The sequence below is a fragment of the Amblyomma maculatum genome, chromosome 1, assembly GCF_055883805.1.
Source record: "Amblyomma maculatum isolate TAMU_Amacu chromosome 1, ASM5588380v1, whole genome shotgun sequence".
NCBI classification, from domain to species: domain Eukaryota; kingdom Metazoa; phylum Arthropoda; class Arachnida; order Ixodida; family Ixodidae; genus Amblyomma; species Amblyomma maculatum.
This window is the reverse complement of record NC_139344.1, coordinates 361,913,463-361,940,579: the sequence shown is the minus strand read 5'-3', so window position 1 is coordinate 361,940,579 and position 27,117 is coordinate 361,913,463. Positions and strand designations below refer to the sequence as shown.

Below are 27,117 nucleotides of genomic sequence, written 5' to 3'. Positions count from 1 at the left end.
GCTTCTGCGGAAATCTTGTGGATCTTGGGCAGTAGGTAAAATCGACCTGCTTGTTTGTTTGACGGCTGAAGAAATTTATAGTCCATCTCGGTAATTAGTTTGCCGGCCAATAGACCTCTTAATTTATTCAGGATGACTTCACTTAACTGTTTTGTCGGATCGGTATTTAACTTTTCATAGTGGCAAGAGCTGTTAAGCTGTCTATATGCCTCGACCTGCCAACTGAGGCGCACCCCATTTACCCTTGTTCAGTGCTCCTTCATACCGTGTAAACTATCTTCTCTCGTTCTACCAATATGCAAAAGGGTATTTTGGCGCGCTAGATGGCGCACGAGGCTCACATTAATGGAAAAGCGCTATTAACACGGGCGCGCAAAGGCAACACGGGTGGTATGTTCTGTTTTCAAGTTCTAGCTTTTGCGTTATGTTTCCCTTCGGGGAGCGCCGCGACGCACCACGTGTCCGACCGTTTGTCAAACGTTACATAAAGCTCAGCATTAAGTTGTCTTGCTTTTATTTCAGAGTACGTGAACGCCGAGTACTGCGACAGCAAATCCTGCAAAGACCTCTGTGAGTACCGCAGTTGCACTGTACACTTCATGCGCGACAGCTGAGCAGGCAAGGGTTTACTTCTACCGGCTTTAATTTGCGGATCCCTGCATCGGCTTCGATTTCATGCTTCTTGGCGACAGCCTCAAATACATTGATCGCCTCATTGTTGCTTACTGCTCTACTGTTTACGGACATAAGACATTAGTCGCAGCTCTTGGTGTAAGACTTGCGACCGGAACTCTTGGCTTGCTATCCCAATAAATCCTTCACTTGTCGCAGTTGTGTGCCCGATAATGAAGCGAATGGGTCAGGTGCACGTAGCGTCGTCTGGGAAAATATTTATTACTTGATGCGTCAATTATATATATTTATTTATGCGCAACAGTTACAGTGCCTATACGCCCAGGGGAGGGGGTGTACTTACTAAGTTACAGTAGGCATATGGTGTACACTATTTATAATAAATGTGCCGAACGCGAAAAGATGCAAAATGCTAAACTAAAGTAAGCTGATCACCGAAACACCAAATCTTATGAGGTATTCGGCGTCAACTGAACAACAGGCCTAACAGTTGTCATCTGCCTACTTTGCTAACGTCACGCATATGAACGATGTGCTACACTAAACGTGGATTATACTTGAGGCCATGGTTCCCGATGGTGTGGTGGAGGGAGCTTACACGGGATGCTTGTTACGCCTCTAATCCAAAAAAATTCGGTGCGCATTTTATACAACATAATATGGCCTTAACGCTTAACCCATAGTCTTACGACACTCCTCGCGTCCTAAAGGAGGCAAACATTATATGCGTTATGTTTTATGTCGAGAAGTGCGGGATGAGGACGCAGGCGTTGGTTTTAAGAGAGGAAAAATGTTTTTGTTTTTGCCACTTTCTGTTGTCTCGCAGAGCGAGACATTACAGGAGTGGGTACATACGCAAGCAATGTACCGCGTTCGAAGTCTGATACTTCGAAATCAATTTTTGTATCTTATACGAACGCTGATTCATGTTGCCAGTGAGATTTTTAGAAAGGATGAAGGCAGTAAAAGGCAAATGATATACAGGAAATTACAAAAGCTACACTGGATGCCTTCTCGCTGTCCACCTGTGATATCAGCCCCCACTCAGAGTCAAGGTTGCTGTTACGGTTCGTGCCTCTTCATGAGAGATACATACGAAGGTAAAATACAAATAAACATTCTGAGTGAAGTTATGTAATCACTGGAACATAATCAAACTCATCATTTTTAAAACACAGCATTACTGTTCATTCGAACATTCTATTTCCAACCATATTTATAAAGTATGGTTTGTCGATAAGGTGATTGGAGTCCTCGAAAAAGTATCGGTTCGGAGTGATTTAAGTGCAATCAATTAAAAGAGTCAAAGATAGAGAGCTGTCGTGTGGATGCAACGGCTCGTGTAGGAAATTTTGGACTTTGATAGAAAAATGTCCGACGGCAAGGCCACGCCGCAGTGTTAGTGTTAAAATTTCTTGCTAGGATGACCTTGTATATGAGCGCCTGCTGCACAGCGAAAGCTAGCGTTGTGCTTGAAGAGACGGAGTTCAATAGGAAGATTGACCAAATTAAAAAGCCACTAGGATTGCCTATTAGGGGACTGGTAGAAGGCGAAAGTGAGAGACGGTAAGGTTTCACAAACGTCTGAACGTCTTTAAAATGCGCGCCGCTGGTCACGAAAGAAGACAAGAGATTTGTGAGGGTTTGCTGATGAATACCGCGATGTCTCAGGATGTTGTCAACGAGGCGAGTTCCCTGAAGCCGTTGGATACAAGGAGTGTGGAATTAAGTGAGAAGGCATTTTTTGGTCCAAAGACTACACCAGTGCCAGTGGACGTGGTCAAATGCGGAGTCAGGGGATTCGGCAAGTGAGGTACTTTAGCTGAGTGCAAGTATAGAACACATACTATTCCGATAGTTTGGTTGGGGTGACTGGTGGCTATAGGGGGTAGTCGCTTGTGATAACTTTGGCTGTTGGTCGTAATGAATGAGGAAGGCATGGATGCTTTAGAGGGACTGTGGAGTGGCGCCCATGCGCGCCGTGGGAACCTGTAGAGAAACTAGTTGTATCTCCTGAAGATTTACAGTGTTTGCGAGCTCTTCATACAAAAAGTGAGGGTGGGGTTAATGGCCAGCAGGCTAGAGACAGGTAACATTGGTGTGGCCAGACGTTGTTTATAATATAATAATACTTGAAGGCTGAGGATAGCGCGAGTGTGGAAGCAATCAATTGTTGGTGATGATGATTATATTGGGGTACTGGAGTTGTAAACGAACTTTAAGAGTTACGATGTCTTTTGCTCTCCGGGCTGTGGAGTCGACGAGCCAAGAGGTCGGTTCCTGGGATTAGGCCCTGCCTGTGGCCGTGTGAGAACCGCATGTCTTGATGGCGGCTTCGGTTCCCGAGGGCCCTGGGACGATGGAAGCGGAAAGGATTGTATGGTCGAAGGGTGGCGAAGGTCCGCGCGGCTGGCCTTCTGTTGTCGTTTACGGTCGCGCGGCAAAATAGGCGGACAACGAAGAGGGGTGGAACGGGTGTGGACGTCAGAGTGATGTTCCTGAATTCCGTGTAGTTCCTTGTCGTTGCTGCAGGTGATGCTCATATACCATCTTGCGCGGGTATGGTCACGTTGTCACAGGATGGTAAGGGAGGGATCGAACGGTGATTACTTCCCGTTGCAGTTCAGGTACGAGGAAGGACATGACATTCGGTCGGCAGGAGATATGTTTGGACGAGCAGTAGTTGCAACAGGTGTATGACTCCGGAGACTGGAAATCGTTCGGTGATCGAAATTCAGGAATGTATCGTATCGCTGTGCTTGGGGTGGTGTGTGAGCCGCTGTATGCTGCACGTCTACAATACGCGGTGTTGGGGTTGACTGAGACAGTAGTGATTAGAGTAGTTTTGAAAGCACCCATCAAGCGCGCGGTAGTAATGCAGTCTTAGTGCGACTCTAGGTCCGGCGTGACGACGCTTTAGAAGAGGCTGGCTGCAATGCCGTGGATAACCATTTACATGCGCAGCGGGAAGTGGCAGAGTAGGACTGAGCACCAAGCTTCTCCTTGCCGAAAATGAATATATGCCTGAGTCGCGAAGCTATGAGTTCCCAGATCGTTTTCAGGAGGTTGAGGCTCTGTCTAGGGAGGCGATATAAAAACACTTAAACATTTGTACAATCGGGGAGCAGGGAAGCGGTAATAATGCGGAAAGTAGTGCATAGGGCTTTCAAAGTCGTGCGCACTATTCCCTTGGTAGCCGTGTGCGGCGTGGCTTCTTCCCTTCGGATGGTGTAATGCAGCCATCAGCTGGATCTAACATGACGTCACATTCGATGTCGATTGTTTTGTCGAGAGGGAAGTTGAGCGCGGTAGGAGTTATAGGTTTGGGAGTGGGTTCTTGTGTCCCCAGTGTCTTAGGAGCGTCCGGCGTTTAAGCTGGATAAGTTGTACACGGGCCATTTGAGGCGGAATTACTGAGAATAATTCATTAGCGTGAAATGCAGAAGTTATGATGAGCTTGGCTTGAACCGTCGCAACTCGCTCGGCGCAACAGCAGTTGGAGAAGCAGGGATCCTTTTCAGCCACAGAGGAGCGCCGGGAGGTTTGTTTAGGTGCACTACGGTTAAGGTTGGGATTGGAGGGGCCTCCGAAGAGTCAAAGAACGTCCGATCCGTGCCCCAGCTTAGAACAGACTGTGCAGGCGAATGTGTGCTGCTTTGGGCGAAGGAGGGGGGGGGGGGGGGGGGAGTGATTAATATCCACAACCGATATAAGAAAATAAAATAAGCAGAGAATCAAGCAGGCACTCAAGAAAGTAGGTTAGCTGAACTAGACAAAAAGTGGCATGTTGGCATGGGCAAAAATCAGATATATACGCTCAGAGAGAAGGGCACTAACATTAATAAACTGAATAGGGCAGTTAAAGTAGTCAAGGCGTTTAGAGAGATTTACATAACAGCTATAGTACACCGGACAATTAGAGGGCAGCACAACAGAGGAAATGTTTACTAGTCGTAAGAAAGAGGAAGCATAGGAAGCATTAGAAGTAACGACAGAGGTAAAGCATCGGGTGGATTCCATGTAACAGTAGATCGGTTGAAGGAGGAGAGGTCGAGTGGTGAGAGCGTTTTATAAAATCTTAACACTCTTACGCAATGTTATGCAAATACATTAAGAAATTCGATATTACTTCGAACTTCAGAAATCGGACGTTAAGAATATCGGAGAATAGGCCAATGAGCTTACTGTTCGTTGCTCTGAGATATTTCTAGGTAATGTTAATCTGAAGACAGTTGTGTAGTGTTCTAACATACTATTACAAACATATTAATTGATATGGTCTAACCTCGTGATGCTCAGCAAAAACCTGCTTTTTAGGTTTACAACGCTGTACATTTAACGTTTCTGTTCTGGAGAAAATCTGCTGCTTGAGCTTTGTGGACAAAAAAAAAAAAAAAATATACGGGCAATGCTCTATCGGGTAGAAGTTACCAGGTGGCATGGCCGATCACTGATTCATCGATGGGTTATATGTGACGTAACCTGACCACATGTCGTCACAAAGGAAGAGCTGCCAACTCTGGTTGCTCATTAGAGGTTAGAGGGCGGCATCAGAATCAACCTTTCATTGCCTTTGAATGACGATTCAAGTCGTAACTCAAGACCATGTTGGCGCTTTCGTGCGGCTCTGTTAATGCGGAGCTTTTATGCCTGTCGGCTGATCGATTGGGACCGGTAGCTGAATAACGTGACATCTTAGGATATCAAAGGCAGAAATCAAGGAATCGCTTGCAAGAACCGCAAGAGGAGCAGCACATGAAGACCATTCACAAAACAACGTCATACCGTTAAGCGAGTCGTTTCTTAAGCATCCCTCGTATTTTTTTCGTTTTCTGTTCATCCCCAATAAGCGCATTAGACGCTCACAAAAATCGAAAGGGTGGTGGTTTTTGAGAACACTGTGTAATATTGCAAGGTACTGTTGTGAACCTGTACGTAAATGTTAAATTTTTTCCCAGTAAATATGACCCATTATAGGTTTGTCCGGTAGTCACAGCAAGTAGTCGATGGCGCCATAATAAAACAGTGGCTTGGGTGCTTGGCAATGAATAGCAAAAAGTAAATCTACTCACCTGAAGATTGATATGTTAATTTGTTGTTATAGATTACTCTTATCATAGACGACCATATTATGCTCCTAAACAACTTCCCGTTTAAAAATATGCGTTTGGCTACAATTAATTGAATGCTTAAGGTAACTGGTAGTAAAATCAGGAAACAGCTTTGACTCAGTCTACCGTAGAACCAGCATACTTGACAATAGGCCATATTTACACCGTCAGTAAGGTGGTAAGGACACGCGTATAATTTAAACAACCCTTGCACACAGATTTACAGATTTTGAAACACGTTTTGCTCAGGTAAACGCTCAGAATTTGTACACGTGTTGTACAGCCTGAGTGTAAAAAAAATAAATAAAATAATAACAAAACAATGAATTTAAATATCAAAAGGTGCCCGCTCCGCTAGGGTAAAACAATCTCTCCGGTGCCTTCAGAGCGTTTATATATTAGGTATTACGAGACCTCCACAGGGAAGTGTTCGAGATGAGAACTAATAAAAAACGCGTTAGTGACCCTCAGCTTGCTAATGGCGTTGTCTTGTTAAATAACTGAAGGGATGAACTTGAAAAGCACGATCAATGATCTAGACAGGGAAGCCGCAAATGTGGGCCTGATGTAATATGAGAAAACTTAAGTAATATCAACATTATAGGAGGTAGACTACAGTTTAGTGAGCGGCTGGAAATAGTAGCAGAAATAGTCTGCTTAGGGCAGGTAGTGACGAAAGAGCATAACCAGTACACGAATGAGAACTATGGAGAACGAATATGGTAGGCGTGTTATGCCATGAATGGCAGGTTCCTGAATTCATCAGGAGCAAACAAGATGGCTGCGGCATCTTACAGGTACTCACCTTCGGGGCCAAAGCGATGTGGTTGATGTGGTTTAAAATTCAGTAGAAGAAACGCGCTGAGCTATGGCAACTACAAACGATAGGAGTAACGTGAAAATACGAAAGTAGAGTTGTGTGGTTCAGAGAAGAAACTACTGGGTCCAGGTGGAAGTAGCAGTTGCCGGCTTTCTGAAGTAAGGATGCCGGACACCAGCTATTCGAGTCCTAAATGCTTTAATCATTACAACTTATGATTTTGGTTGAAAGCAGTAAAAAGAATTGAGCTTAGACAGGACAAATAAAGTGAAGGTACTGCAACTAATGATCATTAAGAGTAAAATACTAGGCTACAAAGAGAGGCAAGTAAAGACAAAGTGGGTGGATGAGAATCGGAATTTCGCCGGGGTGAGGGAACTACGGCTATAACAGGACCTGGTTAATCGTAAGAATCTGCCAGAGGCGTTTCCTTTGCAGTGGGTATAGTCATGCTTCCGGAGGTAGTCCTAAGGAACACCGATGCACAGACAAAGTTCTTAATGGAGCTTAATCGCGAAGCACTCAAACCACGCTGCTTTTCATTCTTTTCAGCTGATGTGATTCTCAAGGCATTAGGCGGACCACCACCTTGCAAGAGCTTCAGCAAGCACGTCTGCACGTCAAAGGCGGACTTCATGACTGCTGCCCTTAAAAATCTCGAAACGTTGAACTCAAGGGAACGTACGTACCCTCATGTGTCTCGCAGACATATCCGTTCTGAGCTAACTTTCCTCGAGGCTAGATTTGCGAAAGGTTGTCTCTATTCGGCGTGTAACGCTCAATTAAGTTTTAACGCTTAGCTTGGTCTCTAATGTAATTTTCTTTGATTCTTCCGAATGATGCAGTAAAATCTCGTTACAAGAGATGGTTGCAAGAGAAACTCTGTTACAACACATTTGAAAATGGTTTGGATGGTTTTTTTTATATATGTCTCGTTAGCAACAATACATGCAAGAGACGATTGCAGGAGACACTTGGTTACTGAGGAAACATGTCTGAGGACCCTAGAGTGAATTCTTCACTATTTAGGAGAGGCACAACACAAATAAGCTCCCACAAAATGGCCGCCGCAGTACCAACGCGTATGCGGTGCACATTTTACTCCCTTAGCTCCATGCTGTTCTGTTCCGCAGTTTTATGCCACACATCGCATGATAGCGGTTATTTTCTTGCTACACCGAAATTTGTGTATTGTGCATTTATATTTACTGTCGCTCTTCTGCACCATCAGTTGAGCAGAATTTACTTTGGGTTGGATTTCCTTCTCAGCCTCCGCGGCACCTTTCACTTTCTACGCCGTTAGTCGGACCAGTCAGTCTCCAGAGCTGCCGCCATGTTTAAATGGGAAATTTCTGCTCGATGATTCATTCGCCGCAGTTTCGCATCAGACGCAAACTCAGATGAATAACAGTCATGTTGAAGTAAGCGAAGTTATGAAAAACACGGGCGTATGAGTAATTACGTTTATGTCGGATTGGAATTGTAGTCAGCTATAGGAATAACATTCAGGATGAAAAACGTGCCGAGCGCAGCCGCCTGTAGCGCAGCGAGATCAAAGCGACAAGGTGAGCTTGAGCTTGACCTCTGTCGGCATGACTACCGTAAATAGCGGAATATAGATTGGAATTGATTGTAGGTCAATGCCGCTCAAACTTATCGCACCTAAAGTTTAAAAATTACCGCACTGTGAAGTACTGTAAGAAGAGAGGAGTCGCTAGAGAAAGATTTGATGTTGGGAAAGGTTGAGGGTCGCCGGAGAAGGGGTAGGCAGCGAACACGATGGTTAGATGGCATCCTCGAGGCACTGCAGATGAAGTTATGTGATGTTAGGAAGATGGTGAAAGACTGGAAAGCGTGGCGTGACATGGTCCATAGGGTCACGAAGAGTCGGACACGACTGAACGACTGAACTGAACTGAAGTACTGAAGAGCGCCCTTAGGTTGAAATAATTGTGGTAGAACTTGTGACGTATGACGATGACACTAATTTATTTCTATTTCATCCTAAGTGCTGATTTTATATACATACATATTAGAAGGACCAAAGGCGTGATTTGCGCAAGTGCTATAGGAAATGACCCACTCGGAGTCATTCTAACAAGAATCGGATGAGTACTAGTACTCGCTCTCTGTGTACCCCAGTGCATTGACCTCTCTGCCGAAGAAATTTCCCAAAATGTTCGCGCGCCTTTCGCGCGGTGAGAGATTTCCATGCCAAGATATCTATGCACAAGCAGTTGACAGCAGTGGATGTTGCAGCCTGCCGGACGAAGGTTTACCAGCATCCATTCATTATCAGTTTGGCGCACTTGTCTCTTTTGATGGCTTGCCACTTATTTAGCGTCGCCAAAACATCGCATGTCGCGTTTTTAAAATATGGACAGTAATGCAGGCTTCTGGCTTCAACCACTCAGAGCTTCATGATATTCTCAGTTTTCTACCAATTACCTTTATAAAAGTTGGGAGTAATCTCTTTAACGCTTTTTTTTTAACATTGTTTGACCTGTATTCCCCTTTATTACTCCCGACATTTTACAGATGTAAACAGAAGGGCAACCCGTAGTCCTGTACAAAAAGGAACCATGAAGGAATATTTCCGACTGTGAGATACTGTGTAGAAAGACTGCGCGGCGTGTATAGCGAGTGGAAAGAAGGGAAATTTGAATGTAGAAAAAAAGTGATATGCAATAGTTAGCAAGACCAAGCGCCACGTGCGGTCACTGCTTCAAAACCGATGAATACAGTAAGAACGATCTGCAAATAGCAGCGATAAAAAAGCTACATACATGACATGTATGAAATCGAGACGCTAAGAGCTCGATGCTTCACGAAGCCTCGCTCCATGAAGCATAAGCCTCGGGCTTAATCCCGTAGCATTGCACTCTCCTACGTGGAATCTGTGGAAGCATTCGTGTAGGGTGTACAAGCACATTATCAATCATAGATAGCCGCCATGAGTTTGAAGTTGGAGGTGACCCTGGGAGGCGGCTATTAATCTCTGTCAATCAGTAACCTTTACTGAACACTCGTCTTCGTTGCAGCGGGTGAAGGCCAGGAGCCCCCCAAAGGTAACGAGGTGTTCCCTAAGGGTAGAGCTTACCTCCAGGCTTGCAAAGGTAAGTACAAGGTCTTTATATGGTCCCTTTATTTTCAGCCAGACGTTTTAAAACATAGCATCGCACACTGCTAGGATCAACTATACGTTACTGACAGTGGCGAGATGTGAAACTTGCTTTCCCTGATTAATGAATGCAGTGACGAGAACAAACGCTATCACCGAAGTTCCGAGAAACTTGGCGCTACATTTCGAACATCAAGAGGAGGGGCTCTCTATCCCTAACGAACTACCTAGAAAAAACGCCAGCTTATTTGAGACCTACAGGGTCACCTAATTTCCAGGATAAACACTCGAAGAGTTGGTCGCGCTCTTCAAAGAGTCGTTGCGTCTAATACTGCCGCATATCAGAACAAAGTGGAGCACACATTGAAGGATCCGAAGGGGGTACTTCACACGGCCTCCCTTTGCTGCGCTGCATCGCCGGGTCGCGTATTTGGGTTTGCTTGGTACGGTGGCTCCGCAAGGAACAAAACGACAGAAGAGACGAAGAAAGGGGGCTGTTCCGACTAGCGTCTACCGCCCCCAGGAGCCGAGCAGCCTAGCGATTAACGGCGCATGCTTTTTTAATGGGCGCCATGTTGGACGCGGCCCTAACTTGAGAAAGCCTATACTACTACTACTACAACTACTACTACTACTACGACTACTACTACTACGACTACTACTACTACTGCTACTACTACAATTATTATGATTATATTTAGTAGTAGTAGAAGTAGTAGTAGTATAGAGGAAGACTCGTTACACGAAGTTGGCACTGAATTGTCTGTAGGTAATGACCGAATTAACTGGCTAAATATTATCTTCACAGTCGTAATTTGGTAAAGAAATATTAATGTGTGTATTATTATTATTATTATTATTATTATTATTATTATTATTATTATTATTATTATTATTATTATTTAGTAGCAGTAGTAGTAGTAGTATAGTATTATAGGCTCTCTCAAGCTAGTGCCGCGTCCAACGTGACGCCCATAGAAAAAGCATGCGCCGCTAATCGCTAGGCTGCTCGGCTCCTGGGGGCGGTAGACGCTAGTCGGAATAGCCCGCTTTCTTCGTCTCTTTTGTCGTTTTGTCCCTTGCGGAGCCACCGTACCGAGCAAACCCAAATACGCCGCCGGGTCAGCCACAGTGTTGTACTGAAGAGAGCGGTCACGTGCTCACGTGTTCCCTCTAAAAGTGAGCGACCCTCTACATATGAAACCCGGAGGAGGACATGTTTACCAGGTGCTGCTCGCCTAACAACGATGAAATTTTCAGCATCTTTTTCGTCGGAGTAAAAAAAAATTGAAAGGTCTGAAGCAACACTGTCTGAAAAACGCTACCTTGTATTCAGTGCGTAGCCAGGGCTTTAAGGCTACTCATTGGTAACTGGTATCGAGACATTGTTACAGAATCTCAATACTATAGAAAACACGAAAAATAGACATTCCAACACCTACGCGGGCTAATTTCGTTTATATATAGGAAGCCTCAGAATATTCAAATGCTTGTAATCAAGAACTGCTTCATAATTTTCTGCTCTGTCCCGTTTCAACTGGTAAATATATGCTCCCAAGATATTATTGTGGGACGAGATTTTTAGCTGACTGTCAGAATATGGGGCACGTAAGCTCCGCCTATAAGAGCATGAAGAAAAAAGGGTTATGAGTCGTTTCTGTATTACGTTGCGGATTCACTTTCGCTCAGTAGCACTTTGTCACTCACTTTACCACTAAATCATTTTTGTGCCTCTATTATCAAAAACATACTTCTTACCATACAGCCGAAGGTTACCACCTAACTATAAAGGCCTCCGATCTAGACATAAATTCCCGCTTTTATTGAGCCTCAAAGGTGTACCTGCGTGGCCTAGGAAGTATTCCTCTCACGGGATCCGCGGAACTCTGTGATTTGATTCCTTGCCCATCGCAAACTGAACTACCCAAGGTTGCCGCTTTTTCGAACTCTGAACTATCAAGTTTTATCGTAACGCCACACAACCAACCGACTAGTCGGCGCCCGGTAATGTCACCTGCAGGAGACATGCCTGTGATATCAACGGCGACAATGCATAGACCACAATTGTTTGCAGAACGCGGCCTTTTGAAGCTCTGCCGTTAAAACCTACAAAGCCTTGGCCTCGGTGCGCCACAAATGTCACGTGTGAGATGCTCCGCATTTTGTTTCTGTGGTGGCGACAAATGCGCATGCGTATACCGCCCTTGTTCTATATTTACCGGCCTGTTTTACAGGTATTTAAAACCCACTGCAGGTATGTCAGTGATGCGATTGTATAGCCCGCATCGAGAGGAAAGGAACTCTCTTAGACTTAAGCGTTCCTTGCAGTCAGCAAGCACCGTCAACCACGACGCCTAGCATTTGCAACGCTCATTTCGTGCCGTACTGGGCAACGTTTTGTGGTTACGCAGACAAAGCTACAGAGCCGAAGCAGATCTGCTCAATGCGCAGCAGAGTGTAGTCTCTTTAGCGCAATTTCGCGGATGGTACTCTGAATATTATACAAGTTTGGAAATATTCAGGCTAGTGTTACACCAAGATTATAGAACAATACAAGTCAGTACAGCGATGTTGTAGGGCATATTAAAATGGGTACAATGGGCGCCACGTGTTGAGAAATTCGCGAAGCTTACGTTGGCTGCTTCTTTACCGCGTCTACCAACCGGCTTTTGTATGCTTTCGAGGTTCGCCTCTTTCGCGCGCGATATTTGTTAACCACGAACATGTTGACGTAGGCCTTCAGTGGTGGGACGAAACGTTTTTCTGAGTCGTTGGCGGCTCTGAAACTATTATTTCAAGTAAAGACGGATGGGAAACCGAAGCTGTAACGATTGCAGGCATGCCACACCTACTTGATGTAGTAACACTGTAACGAAAGCTCCGCCGCAGTATCCTTGACTGCTTAGCCCCAAAATGTTCTCCGGGGGTATAGTGGCAGATTTTTGTTAGTCTAAGCCGCAGCCCTTCAGGACATCAAAGTTAAGGTAAACTTGTGGGCTACTCCATGTGTGGCATTTGAAGAAATGGCGTTCGAAGGAAAGATAAAGTATGACGATTTCAAATATAACATTTCTTTGCCTTTGTGGGCTCCGATAAACAGGAGATGGGTTGGAGGACCTCGATGCATTCTACTCTGCCAGCCTTGACAACATCAATATCGACGGGTCCGGGCAACTGGAGCCAGGCAGAGTGAGCGGCGTGCTGTCTACTTACGGAGTCGACGGCCTGGTGCGAGCCGTCGCCTTCGTGGGCAACAACAGTGGCAATCAAGAGATGAAGGCATCGATTGAGGTAACACAGCATATGCCATTTCTGTACTAAGTATTGGGTACGACATTGCGGGAGGCGTTTTTATCGTGGTAGTGTGTGGATGCTAACCTACAGGCACCGTGGCCTCGTCAGTGATGACGCGATACTTAGTGACAGGAGTATGACCTACCTTTGAGCTAGCGGCGAAGCAATTTCAAAAATGTGTTAGAAGAGCCGAGAGAAGGATCTTCGTATCAGGTGTTGAACCCGGGTAGATTTTGACGGTGTAAAGTGTGCGCCATGGTGCTGCCTCTTGGTGACACCCTCACGGCATCGTTGACGGTATGCAGATATCCCGGATCTTCTTTGTCAATGTACACCATGGCGCTTTGTATCGATGCCATGACTTGTGCTTCTCTGGTCAATAACAGTGCCGTTCGTATGCATCAAATAGAGGCCCACAATTAAGTCGCTCGAACACAGGGGCAATCCCGAATTCACCGACGTACACAAAACGACGGATGCTCTTAATATGCATATGCCAGAAGGGGAATTCACGTGACTCTCAGCTTAGGCCAGGCCATTGCGTCAAAACATTCTACAATCCTTTGGCGAGGGCACTGTTCATTACGGAATAATCGGCTACTGTATCGATTAAGGCAGTGACTTCAGCTCCAATTAGAAAATAATCGGAGGATGAGCGTCGGATGCAGTCGCTACCTGTCCTTCGGAATGCCATATCGGCGTGAGTATCGCGTAGGATTTACAAATCTCCAGACAGTAGCGGCAATGAATACGGAGGCTGCTGGCATTCGGTTTCTAGGCCTTGGCTTGTATTACAGTGTCTGGCATAGCTTGGACTTCGAGAACGGTAGCGCATCCCGGACAGTCATAGCGACTCGCGATAGCCGAACGTGTCGGATTGTATCGTGCCTAAAGGTGAGAGGCTATTTTATCTGGCTGCTCGCTGTTTCGAGGGCAGGAGTCGTCCTGTGAGGAACCCTACCAACCCACATGGCTGTACAGATACGCGCTGTAGAGGTGACCGCCCTCATTACAACAGGGCCGAAGGCCCGGGTCTCAGCATACTTGCCTCCTAGATTGGTCGCTTATAGGCAGGCAAAGCGGTGTCTTGAGGAGGACACGGCGGCTGCACTGCTGCAGTCGCGACTTTACTGTCGCAGCCCGATGTCGTATCCTCATGGGCAGGCCCTTACTGATGTCTCGTGTCAAGCTAGAGATCAACTGCAAGCAGTGTTTTAGACACCATTGGCACCTCATCCTGGACGACTTCTTTCAGCGTCGCAAATATGGCATGTTGGAATGCAGCCAGAAAGCTTGCACTTTTTCCTTACCACAGCATGAACCAGACTGCATAAGACGCCAGGTCGCTTCTGACATGCATAGAGACAACGTCATAGGGTCGTAACCAGGGAGAGTGTTTCGATGTCATAACACCCCCCCCCCCCCCCCCTTCCCTCCCCAAATTTTCTGAGCGCTCTATACCCCCGTCCCCGCTCCTTTAGGCCTTTTATTTCAGCCTAGTTTTTTCCCCCGCCGGCGTATAAGACGCGCCGAAAATATTTCTGGCTACGCCGCTGTAAGGTGGGACCGAGCTGTGTTAACGTTACTATTATACCGGTAGGCTGGATGTCGCAGCGTGTTCTCCACAGTTACCGCCTCACTGAAAAACTCGACCACAGTCAGTGGTGGGCTGCGCGCCAATCCCACAAAAAGATATTGCTTTACATTTCGTATTACGTGGTGAAACATTCGTTTCCTGTCATGCTTGAGTCTGCACGCTTGAAAAGACGCTCGATGCCCTCTAATCACATTCGCACTCTTGATATGCCGCTCGTTTCGCGAGTGTAGGGCAGCTTTTACTTGCGATTAGAGAATGAAACCAGTGTGGTGTTGGATAATAATCTCGTGCGCTTTTAGCTGAGTTTGAACTCGTGTGACGGCTCATACGGGTCCTACTAGTGCGACAACGTTGTCTGAAATTATACCAGATGCGTGTGATATTGTGGCGTCTTCTGTTGAGGATGTGTCTTTTTGTGAGGGGGTTCTCATCTATCAGCGAGACTTCGTGTGCCAGAAGACAGTGAAGAACGTTTTGTGTGAGGCAGCTAGAAGGTTGAAGCGAAGGCGCGGTACTGAGGTGCAGGCATTAGAAGCGAGGCCATGAGCGCACACGCTATCGCAGCTACTTTAAGGCAAAGCTTAAGCGTCATTCTAATCTATATTTAAAATGCCATGATTGCCCAGATCCAGGGTAAGATGGGAAAAAGAAGATGATCGGGGCTGGCAAACATCTTTTCCTTCCTTTTGTATATATAATACAATAACCACTACGACAACAACAACACAGAATGAAAGAGCATGGACAACCTCAGTTTGCAAGCCGAGCCAACGTTTCGAGAAGGGGACTTGTCCTCGTAAACGCTAGCGCGGCTTGCGAACTGAGGCAGCCCCTCAACTCTTGTTCAGTGCTCCTTCATGTTCGGGAAGGTCACTCGTGCTTAACGTAACCTTGACTTAAGTCATGCTTAACCATTTACTGGTCATAATCTTCTTTACAACACATATCTAGCCCAGGATCGGCTCCTCGCACTCATTTCCCTCATGCTTTTTGGGCCAGAAAATGGCATTAACAACCCTTGGCTTCTACCGCCCTATCATTTCGGACATCGACTACTGTACGAACCCTGTATAGTTTCTATTGTAACCGCTAATTACAAGCATATTTTACCAAAGTTGTACTCTTATTTGGAACATCAGTACTGTGCGCTTATTGGAATTCCTAGAATCTAAAACCTAATTACCCAATTTTCAACCAGTTTCACTCGAGGGTTTAGTGCAGTACAGTTTCTGGATATCGCAAACCTCTGAATGCGTTTTGCGCAGTTCAGACTGATGTGATAGATGTCGGTTGATCTGAAGAGATAAATAGAGCGATATAATATCTTACCTTGATATTGAAGGAATAATTTGCAGTTCATTATATATCCACTCGGGTAATCAACAAACCTTTAAGATTTGTTGCTCAACGCACTCATTTTCATATTTTAGCATTGCCGAGGGGTCACAATTGATGTAACTTTTTAAGGTCTGGTTTCGTATTCGGACTACTACACTTCCTGACATTATTTCCTGCAGTAAACCATTAAAGATTTATTTTCCTTTGTATGTTGATGACTCGGTCTCCTTACTGACTTTCCATGAGATGGTGTCTGCCTCAGTCTCAAATTCCTATTTGAACTCAATACTAAGCCCTTTAATGTGCAAGTATAATGAACAACACTTTGTGGCTTACGTGGGCTTCTATATCACGGCCGATGCCTACGTTCTTAAATGTGCGGTTAAGCTTTGCTGAAACTTGCTTTCCGTCGTACTTTATTTCGATGTTTCATAGGTCAAGATTGCAATGCGTGCATAGATACTGGCTCAGTTCCCTGCTGGTGTTATGGTGGGGTAAGCAATATTTTGTAATGTATACCATGGGTTATTTATTGCTATCCGGTGCGTGCCAGATGCGAACCTTCATGCGTAGAATAGCGGCTACGCATTCCTTCTTATTGTAACTGGAGGTACCTCTCCCTCGCCCCCCGATCAGCGCTTTCTTTCGCTTTACGACCTGTTAATTCATATTACCCATCGGTGTCATGTATTTACAGCTAAGACGTGTACTCCAAATGCACGCTTGAGGTTCTTCTTTTCTTGCCAACTGTGTGTGTAGAGGTAAATTATAAATCATCTTGCTCAGGTGAAAACCGTGGACTGCAATTTGCACTTACTCATGTCTTGCACGTGATTCAATAAAAAATCAGCTTGGTGCCTCGATTTCTTTACAGTCATAACATTATCAGGTGTGCCAGTATGTGCTAAAGTTTGCTTACATCATTTCACATATTTTAAGCAGTGTTTGCTAATTTTCAGAGGCACTCTGTTACTTCCAGTTGCAGATGAGAGCACGCGACCGTCCTTTTTTTTTTTTTCAGCTAAGTGCTCCTATCCAAGACACCTACCCCAGGATGCTTTACACGATGTCAGGAAAGACCTACAAAGACGTGATTGCGGTCGTAAGGAACGATGTGGATGAAGATTTGATCAATGATGCTGTATTGAAGGTTGTCCGGAAGGCTCTCGACACGGTAAGTGTGGTTGATGTTCCACTTGTAGCCCTAGAAACGAGAGCGTTCGTGGTTTAATACATACTTATTCTCTTGAAAGCATATGTAAGGCGGAAGGTAAAATGATTGGCTGTCGCGCTTTCTTCCAGTAGAAGGCGTGTGGCTTGGAAACTGTTGTGCAGGTACTCTAGGCATGCTGATGTTTTAGAATTCGGATGTTTTAGAATTCGAGTCTTCCCACACTAACCCCTGCTCCGTTTGTATGATAGAACTTTGCCTCCATATACAATCCTCCTCTGCAACGATATCTTCAAAATCTCCAGATTTATAGACGTTGACGCGCGCCAAGACGCAAGCGTAATGTGAACTATTTCTTGGGACTGCGATAACCCATGCTACTTAAGCCAGTGCGTGGTATTCGCGAGAAAATGTTCTGCAGTTATTATTATAGACGCGGATAAATGGAGCTCAAAGATGGCGACTCGGGCGTTTTGAATTTTTTTTTTTTTACTACAATATGGCAATCTGAATTACCACAGAAATACCAATTTGTTATCCTCCAATGAAGTTTTAATTATAATACGAGCTTATGAGCATAGACAAGAATTTACATTTAAGATAGCCTTGAATATGTGCAATCATGTAAGCTGCGAAGACGAGCCAGTCACATTTACAAAGCAGTAAGGACCATACTCCTCAAATGTGGCTGATAACTTTCCTCGTAATGGAGAGGAGAAATATTTCCGATTGCGCTCCTACCTTGCAATATGTTTTAAGGCGTTAAACGATGGTTTAAACTGCCGCGCATGTTCACTGACGGTGATAATCGCTGAAAAATTTAGGCAGATTCTATAGCGCTTTTAAAACTGGCCTTTCATATCGCGAGCACTTTAAATATTTATAAATTTGTTTTGGGGGTAAAGGAAGGAGGAATAGCTGCCTAATTTCTAAGCGGAAACCTACACTGCTCATTGTTACACACGCCGTCGGGTCGAATCGCTATCATAAAGTAGCCTTCAACATCACTGGTATATACAGGATGTCTCACATAATTTGAACCAACGAATAAAAAAAACGGTGCAGCGAAGCTTAGTGAAATCAACGACATATAATTTTCCGTCCTGCAGTGCTCCTTAAAGCATTTTTACATCCCGCTTAATTAGTTCATAAATTTTGCGAAATCTTTATTGTTCTTTTTGTGACCAAGTGGGCTTTACCTATACTTACAATGGATTTTTGCTGTACTGGTGTAGCTGGAGTAGATTAAAAAAAAAAAAAAAGGCCCTAGTACCTACGACACGGCCATTTTTTTCCAGCCTTTGAAGAAAGCCCGCGAAATACAAAAAATGTCACGTCACTGTGCCCATGCATTATAATATTGCAGCACTCAAAACAACGTTAGCACCAACTTTGAAACGTACGCGGTGACCGTGCCCAATTGAGCAGCCGCCGCTTATTTAACGGGCACCACCATGGCAAAAAAAAAAAAAAAAAAATAACAGGGCCTGCCTTGAATTGAGCAACTTGAGCGATTTTTCTTGCTTCTTGTTTCATTTGTGTGGTAGCCCGATAAAATCTCCGTCCCAAATTGCTTTCGGTGCCTGTCAATCGCTTATCGCTAATAGTGGTTCGTGCTTCCTGTGCTCCGGCGGAATGTGCTCACATAGTTTTGAGACTACGCTGATAGTGATGTCCGTCAGCCACTCTTTTCAAGGCGGGGAAAGTGCACGCTTCGCGAATTCTGAAACGCGTTGAGTAGATCTGCAATACGCTATCGCAAGAGCGTATTAGCGTGGTATTTTTTTTGTTTTTCAAATTTCGCGGGCTTTCTGTAAGGCTGAAAAAATACAACAAAAACGATCACGTAGGAGGCAGTTTATAAAAAAAAAACGAGGTCGGTTGTATCGTAGCGCCTTCTACAACTCGACCAAGTGGACTTGACCCTAAATTGAACAAGGTTTTTGCATAACTTATCTTACTTAATTAGCCAACTTAGTGAAATAAAGAATACTCCGAAGAGCCCTAAATAAAGACAAACAATATTCGTTGGCCTCAGCCAGCTACAAGCAACAATTGTTTTTTAACCTTAGTTCAAGTCACGTGAATCACCCTGTACATGCTAAATAGACAGCGAAATGTCACGGCACCACCTATGCGTGAGAAACAGTAGCTTCAGAGTTTTAATACAAAACCACGTGCGAATTTTTTCGGACACCATCTTTTCCTCGGTTCTGGTTTACGGCGATGGCTTTCCCACGGAACGGGCCGTATAGGCTTCGCGTAAAAGTTGAGTCGGAAATGCTAGTGCATGGTCCCATGCGCTGAGGTGTTTTTATCTATAAAAACAAAACAAAAAAAAACGCGACGTTCAGTCTCCAATTTTATCCTTCGATTAGTGCGGCTATGAAAATGTCACCACTAAATGCTAATAGTAACAGGCGGGCCATCACCAACGGGCGATATCAACGGAATAGGTAGTGCGCTATAGCTCACAAATGATACGCCATCGGGGGATAGTTGGCGCCTTACGCGTAATAAAGGGACCTGCGCTTGCTCACACACCGAAAAGAGCATGCAAACATAAGGCGAGAATGTTTTATGGTCCTACCTCTAACGTTCGTTCATTTTTCCCACAGTACATCATCACCACCACCAAGGCCTTTAAGGACAATAGGCCGAGGCTTGTCACGTATGGGCACCTTATAGGCTCGCAGAATGTAAGTTCCGTTTTGTTTATGCTTTGGCCACTGGATGAAACGTTTCACACAAATCCTATTTCAGTACGTGCATTGGCAAAAGCCTAGATATGCAGAGCAGAAGGTTCGCACACATGGTCTTTAGGCTTGCATTTTTATGAAACGTGGCGGATATTGCGTCATCATGGGCTCATTTTCTCTCTCGTTCATCATTCAAGCCTCTCAAGTATAGCGACTTGCCTTGTGAAAAAGTTGTCTTCGAGGTTCGTGTGTATATATATATAAAGCGGAGAATTGAAGGGGAAATGGCTTCTTTCATAACCAAGCCTATCAGCATAAGAAAACAAAATGTGACCTATGGCGTTGAGAGAATCGCCGTTCCTAGTGGGAGCCATCCTGCCCACGCCATTTCCAGCTTCTTCCTCGTCAGAAACACTACCCGAGGCCACCAAGAAATCGCCCAGATCGAGGCCAAGGAAGAATCTCGTAGTGGATCTGATGCATCACACGACGATTGACTTGACAAGTTGAATTTGGACAGACGAGACGGAAGTTAAAGGCTTGCCGCCATGGTCATGATGGGATGAAGCCTGATCCAAGAATGTTTCGGGTCGAAGGCCACCACGCGGCATGGGCAGGGGCGATGTGCTCACACGAGGCGGCTGCTCGTGTCAGATGCGGCGTGTGATCGGCGTCTCGGGTCTGTGGGGTCTTCTGCTCACTCTCACGCTCGTTGTGTCATGTGTTCGTGTCGCGTGTGGGTTACGTGTCAGGTCGATGGGTTCCTGTAGTGTAGCTGGTCAACCGCTTGTCGTGTCATGTGGGCGGGGTGGGGATGGCAGGAGGGACGATGAGGTCGAGTAGAATCTTTCAGTCTGGGCTTGCGTTGGTGGCTTGCGTTGGTAACTTCAAAACAGGCGTTAAAACTGTCTGTAATAAGCGCTTTCGTAGGATATTTTGTGCGCTTGGCTGAACTAAACCACCTATCAATTTTTCCTTTTTAGACCCATTGGAAATGGAGTGATTACCTAAAACCAATCAATGACGCAGCAGGAGGCGTACTCCAAGGTGACACGCAGATCCGCTTGGCGCACCCGAAATACCTCCTCGGCCTCGACAAGTTCATCGACGACAACTTTGCAAGGTAATAATGGCACGTTCCCTTGGCTCACTACGCTTCCAGATTTCCATGGTCTCGTGCATAGGCTAATGAAGTAGAGTCGCACTTGGTATATCAACTTTACAAGTGCAATGAGAGGCCGTGCAGCCTCCATCCTTATCGGTGGCATATGTTATGGAAGTGCAGGTCCATCCGCGCTGTTGCGGAGATAGCTGCCGGCTCGGGAAGCGTTGCCATAAAAGGAAGGTCAAGGCGAAGGGCAAAAGATGCGGCATAATCTTATAACCATCACCTAGACTCCAGGTGCTGTAGATTCACCTGTCTCTTTCAGTATTGTTACATACACATAATATGAATCGGCAACTTAGACATGAGACAGAAGTTCATGCAGTGGACCCATTACCTTTTCTCGGAGCTCACTTTTTGTCCTTTCTTGCCATTTTCTTGCGAAAAAGATATTAAAATAATTTACACTTCTGTCGGTTTACAAGCAAATGATACTGAGTGGCTATGAGCATGTGCGCGCGTGTTTAAGTTATTTTCCTTCCTTATGACGCCCACCGCGGTGCCTCAGTAGTTAGGGCGCTCATTGGGAAACAAATAGCCGCTGCGGTGGGAGCTTTTTTGGTGGAGGAAAAAAAGATGCCCGGTAAATGCGATATCAGTTGTTGTTGTTGCGACTGTAGTAAGAAGGAAAAGAAACTGCACGGGCCTTCTACTGGCTCTGTAGCGGAGCCACCTCAGCTGGCTGGTGCGGACAGGAGAAATTAGAAAAGAAAGGCGATGTCAGTGCACGCTAAAGAACCCCAGGTGGTCAAATATTCTGCCACTCTCCATTATAGTGTCGCTCCTAGTCAGTCATCTTCAGGAGTTAAAACCTATAAACCAAATCAAACCTCTTTTTATCTCGTGCCTGGAATGCTGGTGTTCCCTTAAATTCGAACGAGCTTCTCACCATGTTGTGGCGCCCAAATTTCACTTTAACTCGTGTTTGTGCTCATTTCTACGGATCGTGTCGCCAATTACGTTACATTGTGGTCACTGCTCTTGTTGCTTGAGAGAAATCCTCCCTATCGCTCACTTTTTTTATTTCCTCTACCCTTTCCTCGCTATCCCTTTATTTCCGCCGCCCCAGTTCAGATTCTTGAGATATAAGACAGCAGATACCGGGGCTGACAAGCATCTTTTCCTTCCTTTTGTGTATATAATAAAGTAACAACTACAATAACTCCAAGTTGTTTATAGAAAGCGCATCCGTACTATCGGTTGCTGTTTTGGTTTGGCTTGCAGTGTTTACCTACCCAAAAAGAGTCACACTATAGAGACACCGTAGCGAAGGGCTGCGAAAATTTAAACCATTGGAGCTTCTTCAGCGTACACTGATTGCGCACACTACTTGGACACCTGCTTCTCTGTTCTATTGAAAAGCGGGCATCGCGACCGGGATTGAACCCGCGTCCTTTTATTGAAGAGTCGAACGCCTAAGTCACTGTGTCTCCGCGTCAAGGCACAATACGGGTAGTGGCGAAAGCAAGACAAAGGCATGTCCAAACAATAGCTCTATTCTGCAGCAGTCAAGGACACTTGAGCTCCAGTCAACTGCCCGAACCGATATCTCACTGACTGACCGCCCTGGAAGAAACGCCGAGGATAGAAAATTTTTTTGAAATTCCCTTTAATGAGCAACAGCGATTGACAATCGTGAGGTAGTTTCTCTCTTAACGGTTCTTATCTATGATATGGCTCGTTTATTTCACTTTGTGGCGGTACAGCATTAATGTTTCGTCGAAATATGGAGTGCACTACCAGCTTTTGCAGTGTGTGCTAACAATTTCGACGAACTGGAGCCTCCCAAGGAATTTTCGTGTCCCGACAAGGTTTCGCTGAGGCCAGCTTAGCTAACGTAAAAAATGGGCGAACGAGAACGGAATTCCCTACACCACGCCAATCTTGCACTGCACGCGTTGAGCGCCGTGAGGCAAGGTACACCCTTGTGACACTACAGGGAAATTCTGAGTTCGGAGTGTTTACCGTGGATAAGGCAACAAGAACGCCACCGTTCTAGCCTCCTTACGTTTCGCTACTGAGCGGGTGTAGACGTCGGTATTGCAATTGCTGTAGCGCTCTGTTCCACAGTGCTGAATGCTATTTTAGTTCTCTCCAAAACTACAATAAAGCTTCCCTGCGACCAGACTAGTCTTTAAAACGCTGTATTATCCACACAGGTGGGTTGACTCACATCGAAGGACAGACCCAGCTGGCCCCTTATATCGGCAAATATTAATTTTAATCAATGCCTCGAGAACATTGCAGGGAAACCATGATATATTTAAAATTTTTGTTTTTTTTTAATCCAGGAACATTTTGCAGCGCCGTTGGTAATATGTGCATTTGAAAGACTAGATAACAACTTTTCAAACGAGGGCAGAAACGCCGCGAAAATTGTATACCGCACTCACATTCACGATTTGAAAACACTGTTCTCGGCTCCCTTAAACAACACGCATTTCTAACGCACTGTAGAAAATGATTTGCTCTCTTTATTAGACCACAGCTCAAAGCACATTTTAAAATAAATTCTTCGCAAGTCTAAGGATTGAAGGATACAAAAATGAGAAAAATATAATTCGTTAAACCACTGGGTTTGCACGGTTCGCACGCATCTGTCTTGAGTCGCTAGATCCAGCTCCTTCGGCTGCCGGCCACGAAGGAAGAAACAACATCCTGACGTGGCGATGTTTTTTGAAACTGTGTTGAATGCCAAGCTTCAAAAGTTGGCATAAACATCCTAAGTTCGGTAAGAGTTAAACACGAGGGGAAGGACCGCCACAGAAAATTTCTGTTTTCTGTGACGGTTTTGAAGAATGAACCCTCGTAAACGATGATTGGGACGGTGCAATTGAATCCGGAGAGTGGATGTTCTGCGTAGTGGCAGCAACGACACGAAAATCGTGAGCGGAGTTTTATATTATGCTGCAGGCTTAGTGACCAGGAAACTAAGGAAACGGTTTCCCTGCTGAAAATGCGCAGAGTCCCTTTTCTGTGACAGAGCCAACAATGTAATAAGCGTCCTTTAAACAGTGCAAGAAGAGCAGAACACTGATGGCCTGAACATTGGCTAAACAACCTAACTTTCTGATTGCTGCACAGGACATTTTTTCAAAGGATATGAACAATTGCAACGCGTTCTGTCGCGACAGCCCGAACTCTTCCAGGCAACAATGAAACTGCGCACTGACTCAAGCGCGCTGGAGGATATTTTGCATGTCCTGGGCACGCATACACGTGACATAAAAGTGACGTGTTGTCTACGTCTTTCCTGCGTGTCTTTCTGGTGCTTTTTTTTTAAATTATACTTGGAGGGAGGGAGAGCGGGCTTGAGTATATCTATCGATAGTCCAATGCATGGGAAGGATGAAAGGAGAGGCTTGAAGGGACGACCGTCGGAGCGCGTTCAAACGAGTGACGGCTTTGATCTGTCGTCTTGCGATGAAAGCATACAGCAAGCAGCACGCACGCTTTTAGCGGTGCGGAATGGAGGGGCGGGCGAACTGTCTAATGCAACGGCGTTTTCAAAAGAGACGGCTTGAGGCTGGAGCTGCCGCTCGCTTAATTGGTTGTGTAACTGTGTGCGCGGTCAATGTCACCCCACTGCTGCAGTGGCCTGAGCGGTACCAAAGGCGGCGCAAAAGATTTCTCTGGGCTCAATCGGCAGCTTTTCCACCTGAAGCTACGCCCGTTATGTGAAACAGATAAAGGGACGGAAATCTGTTCGTCCATAAGCTAAGGAACAGCTTGTACAATTTTACGCTTAATGCCAACGTCAATGTTTACGCGCCCTTTAGAAGATGCTTCGAGCAGAGTGCTTCCAAACTTTGAGTATTGACCGTTATTCTCCTCCACTACGAAACTACATGTGTATGGGCGTATGCGCGAGCGCGTGTGAGCAAATAACTAATGCGTAGCTCTTTCAACCGCAGACGGTCATCACTCTTGCAAGTCTTCATTACAATGAGGAAAGTAAGCTCACAATCCTTGCGCACTGCGAAGATTCACTCTCTGCGTCGCTTTGTATGCCAGTTTTCCCGCCTAACTACTGGAAGAAAAAAACGAAAGCGAAATATTGCGAACGCAGCGACAATTGCTCCTCTTCGACTGAACAGCACTCCTTTCTCAAGCAAAAAAAAAAAAAAACCAATTCCATAAGATACATATACGTTACGCTGCGTCACCCACGTGTCTATCACTGTGCTCCCTGGACCTGCAAAAATATTCTCCCCGAGTGCGCGCCTTCCGTGAGAAAGCGACGAGGGCGGCATCTGGCAGCAGTCGTAGGCCCCGTTCACACTAGTGGGAATTTTTCCGCAGCGGCGTAGCGGTGACGGCGCCTCGCAGCAGCTCTTCGGAATGACGCTTACAATACGCGCATCTTCCGCGGCGTTTGACCTAGAATAAAATAAAGGATGCGCCGAGAGAGGACGTTAACAAGCAGAGGGAGGAAGGAGTAATCTAGTTACATTAGCATAGGCGGAAAAGCGCGCGCTTATCAGTGTCGCCATCTTCTTGTAGTCACGTGTCGCTCACGAAGCAGCTGCCTTCGCCGGAGGGTCACATAATTTGGAATGACGTCACGGTCCGCTGTTGGCTTCGATTGGCTACTCCGTTCTGCGGAACGAGAAAGATAGCTACCGACTCCATCGTTGAGCTGAACATAGAAGAAACCAGCCTGAAAAAAAAAAAAAAGAGTACTTCGGCGGCAAGCGGCGTGCGGAAGACCTCCTCCATTTCGCGTTTTCCCGCTAGTTGTAGTGTGCCTATAGCAAGTAGTCAGCGCCCGTGACATTTTCCGGTTACGGGAGAGAAGCAAGCTTTTCCTAAACTTCTTCGCTGCGTGCTCATCACTAATATTTATTGTAGCATCAGGTAATGTGTACGGATTTGTTAGATTTTTGCAGCTGCAATGTGCAGCATGTCCGCGAAGCATTCAGTTCCACCGTGTGCACTAACTATATTTAAGCTAACTGTATGTTTTGAGTATAACGCTGCATTTAACGAAGCTATGCCGGTATTTTGGTCAAAAGCGGCGCTTGCTAATCGAACGACTAACGCCATTAGGCAACTTAAGTGGGAACCGCCACGCCCATCTCACACACACAAAAAAAAAAGACTAACAAAAAACAACTTTTTGTTGCATGGAGATTGCTGTTGCCGCCGCTGTCTATGACACTAAAGGAGCACTAAAATGCTTATGAATGAACTATAACTACCTATAACTATAAAATGGTAGAATGTGGCTCGCGTGGCAAATCGTTCAGATCATGATAGGCGCGTGGAGGCACACAAATAAGGCCGTAAGCCGATGACGAACGGCGAAGGGAAAACAGATGAGCAAGACTTCACGGCAATATTACGTTGCGCCAGTTATAGTGCTCAAGATTATAACAGGGTGCCTCAGGTAACTTTAGCCCCAAATGTTACGAAATGTAACTTTTGAGGCAGACCAGTGGAACCAATCGTTGCATAGCGCTGTCAGCCGTCTTGCTCAACACACTCAATGTTTTGTTTTGCAATTATATATTCAGTTATTAAGATATTTTTTCTGAACTATAGGAAATGTGTATTGCAAATTTGGAGATTATTTCACGAAACCTCAGTTTAAATCATTTTCGATTACAGAAAGCTCGCATGTCTCCTTTTCAACTCCAAAGAAAGCCTGCGAGATGCAAAAATATCACGTGACTGACGCAATAACGCGCTACGATTGTGCTCCTATCAATCGGGTTTTGAGGGAACGAATTCCGTCGTGGACTTGGCTCCGCAGCCCAGCTGCAGCGGCAGGTTCATATATCCGGGATGGTTTCTTCATACCGTTTAGCCAGTCGGCGCACGCGACTACGGAAATAGCAGCGGGCGCGGCGAGGTCGCTGCAACCATCATCAACATATCAGTTTGCGGCTGTAACTAGGCCGTCGAGTCACCGCTGCAGCTGATTTGGTTCACTAAAACCCTGATTGAGAGCACCACAATATTGGCCCATGAATGCGCTAGTCACGGGGTTATTTCTTGTATTTCGCAGGCTTCCTTTGGAGATCGGAAAAAGGTACATGCGAGGCATTCGTAATAGCATTAATGAATAATTAATCGCAAAGTAAAAATGGCCTTTGATGCGCAATACGGCTGGCAGCTGTATAAAAGTGGTTTCCATGGTCTACCTTAAAGGTTTCATTTTTTAAC

The 27,117-nt window shown here is 45.5% G+C and overlaps 1 protein-coding gene across 1 annotated transcript in view; it reads left to right on the top strand.

The window, feature by feature from the left end:
• The window catches only part of LOC146207947 (uncharacterized), a 104,022-nt gene that overhangs the window by 8,374 nt on the left and 68,531 nt on the right, over window positions 1-27,117 (top strand). The window contains exons 3-9 of the mRNA XM_084577848.1: window positions 523-570; window positions 7,117-7,245; window positions 9,606-9,680; window positions 12,786-12,976; window positions 16,936-17,088; window positions 19,704-19,784; window positions 20,768-20,907. Coding sequence (XP_084433974.1) covers window positions 523-570; window positions 7,117-7,245; window positions 9,606-9,680; window positions 12,786-12,976; window positions 16,936-17,088; window positions 19,704-19,784; window positions 20,768-20,907 — 817 coding nt within the window. The remainder of the gene's footprint in view (window positions 1-522; window positions 571-7,116; window positions 7,246-9,605; window positions 9,681-12,785; window positions 12,977-16,935; window positions 17,089-19,703; window positions 19,785-20,767; window positions 20,908-27,117) is intronic.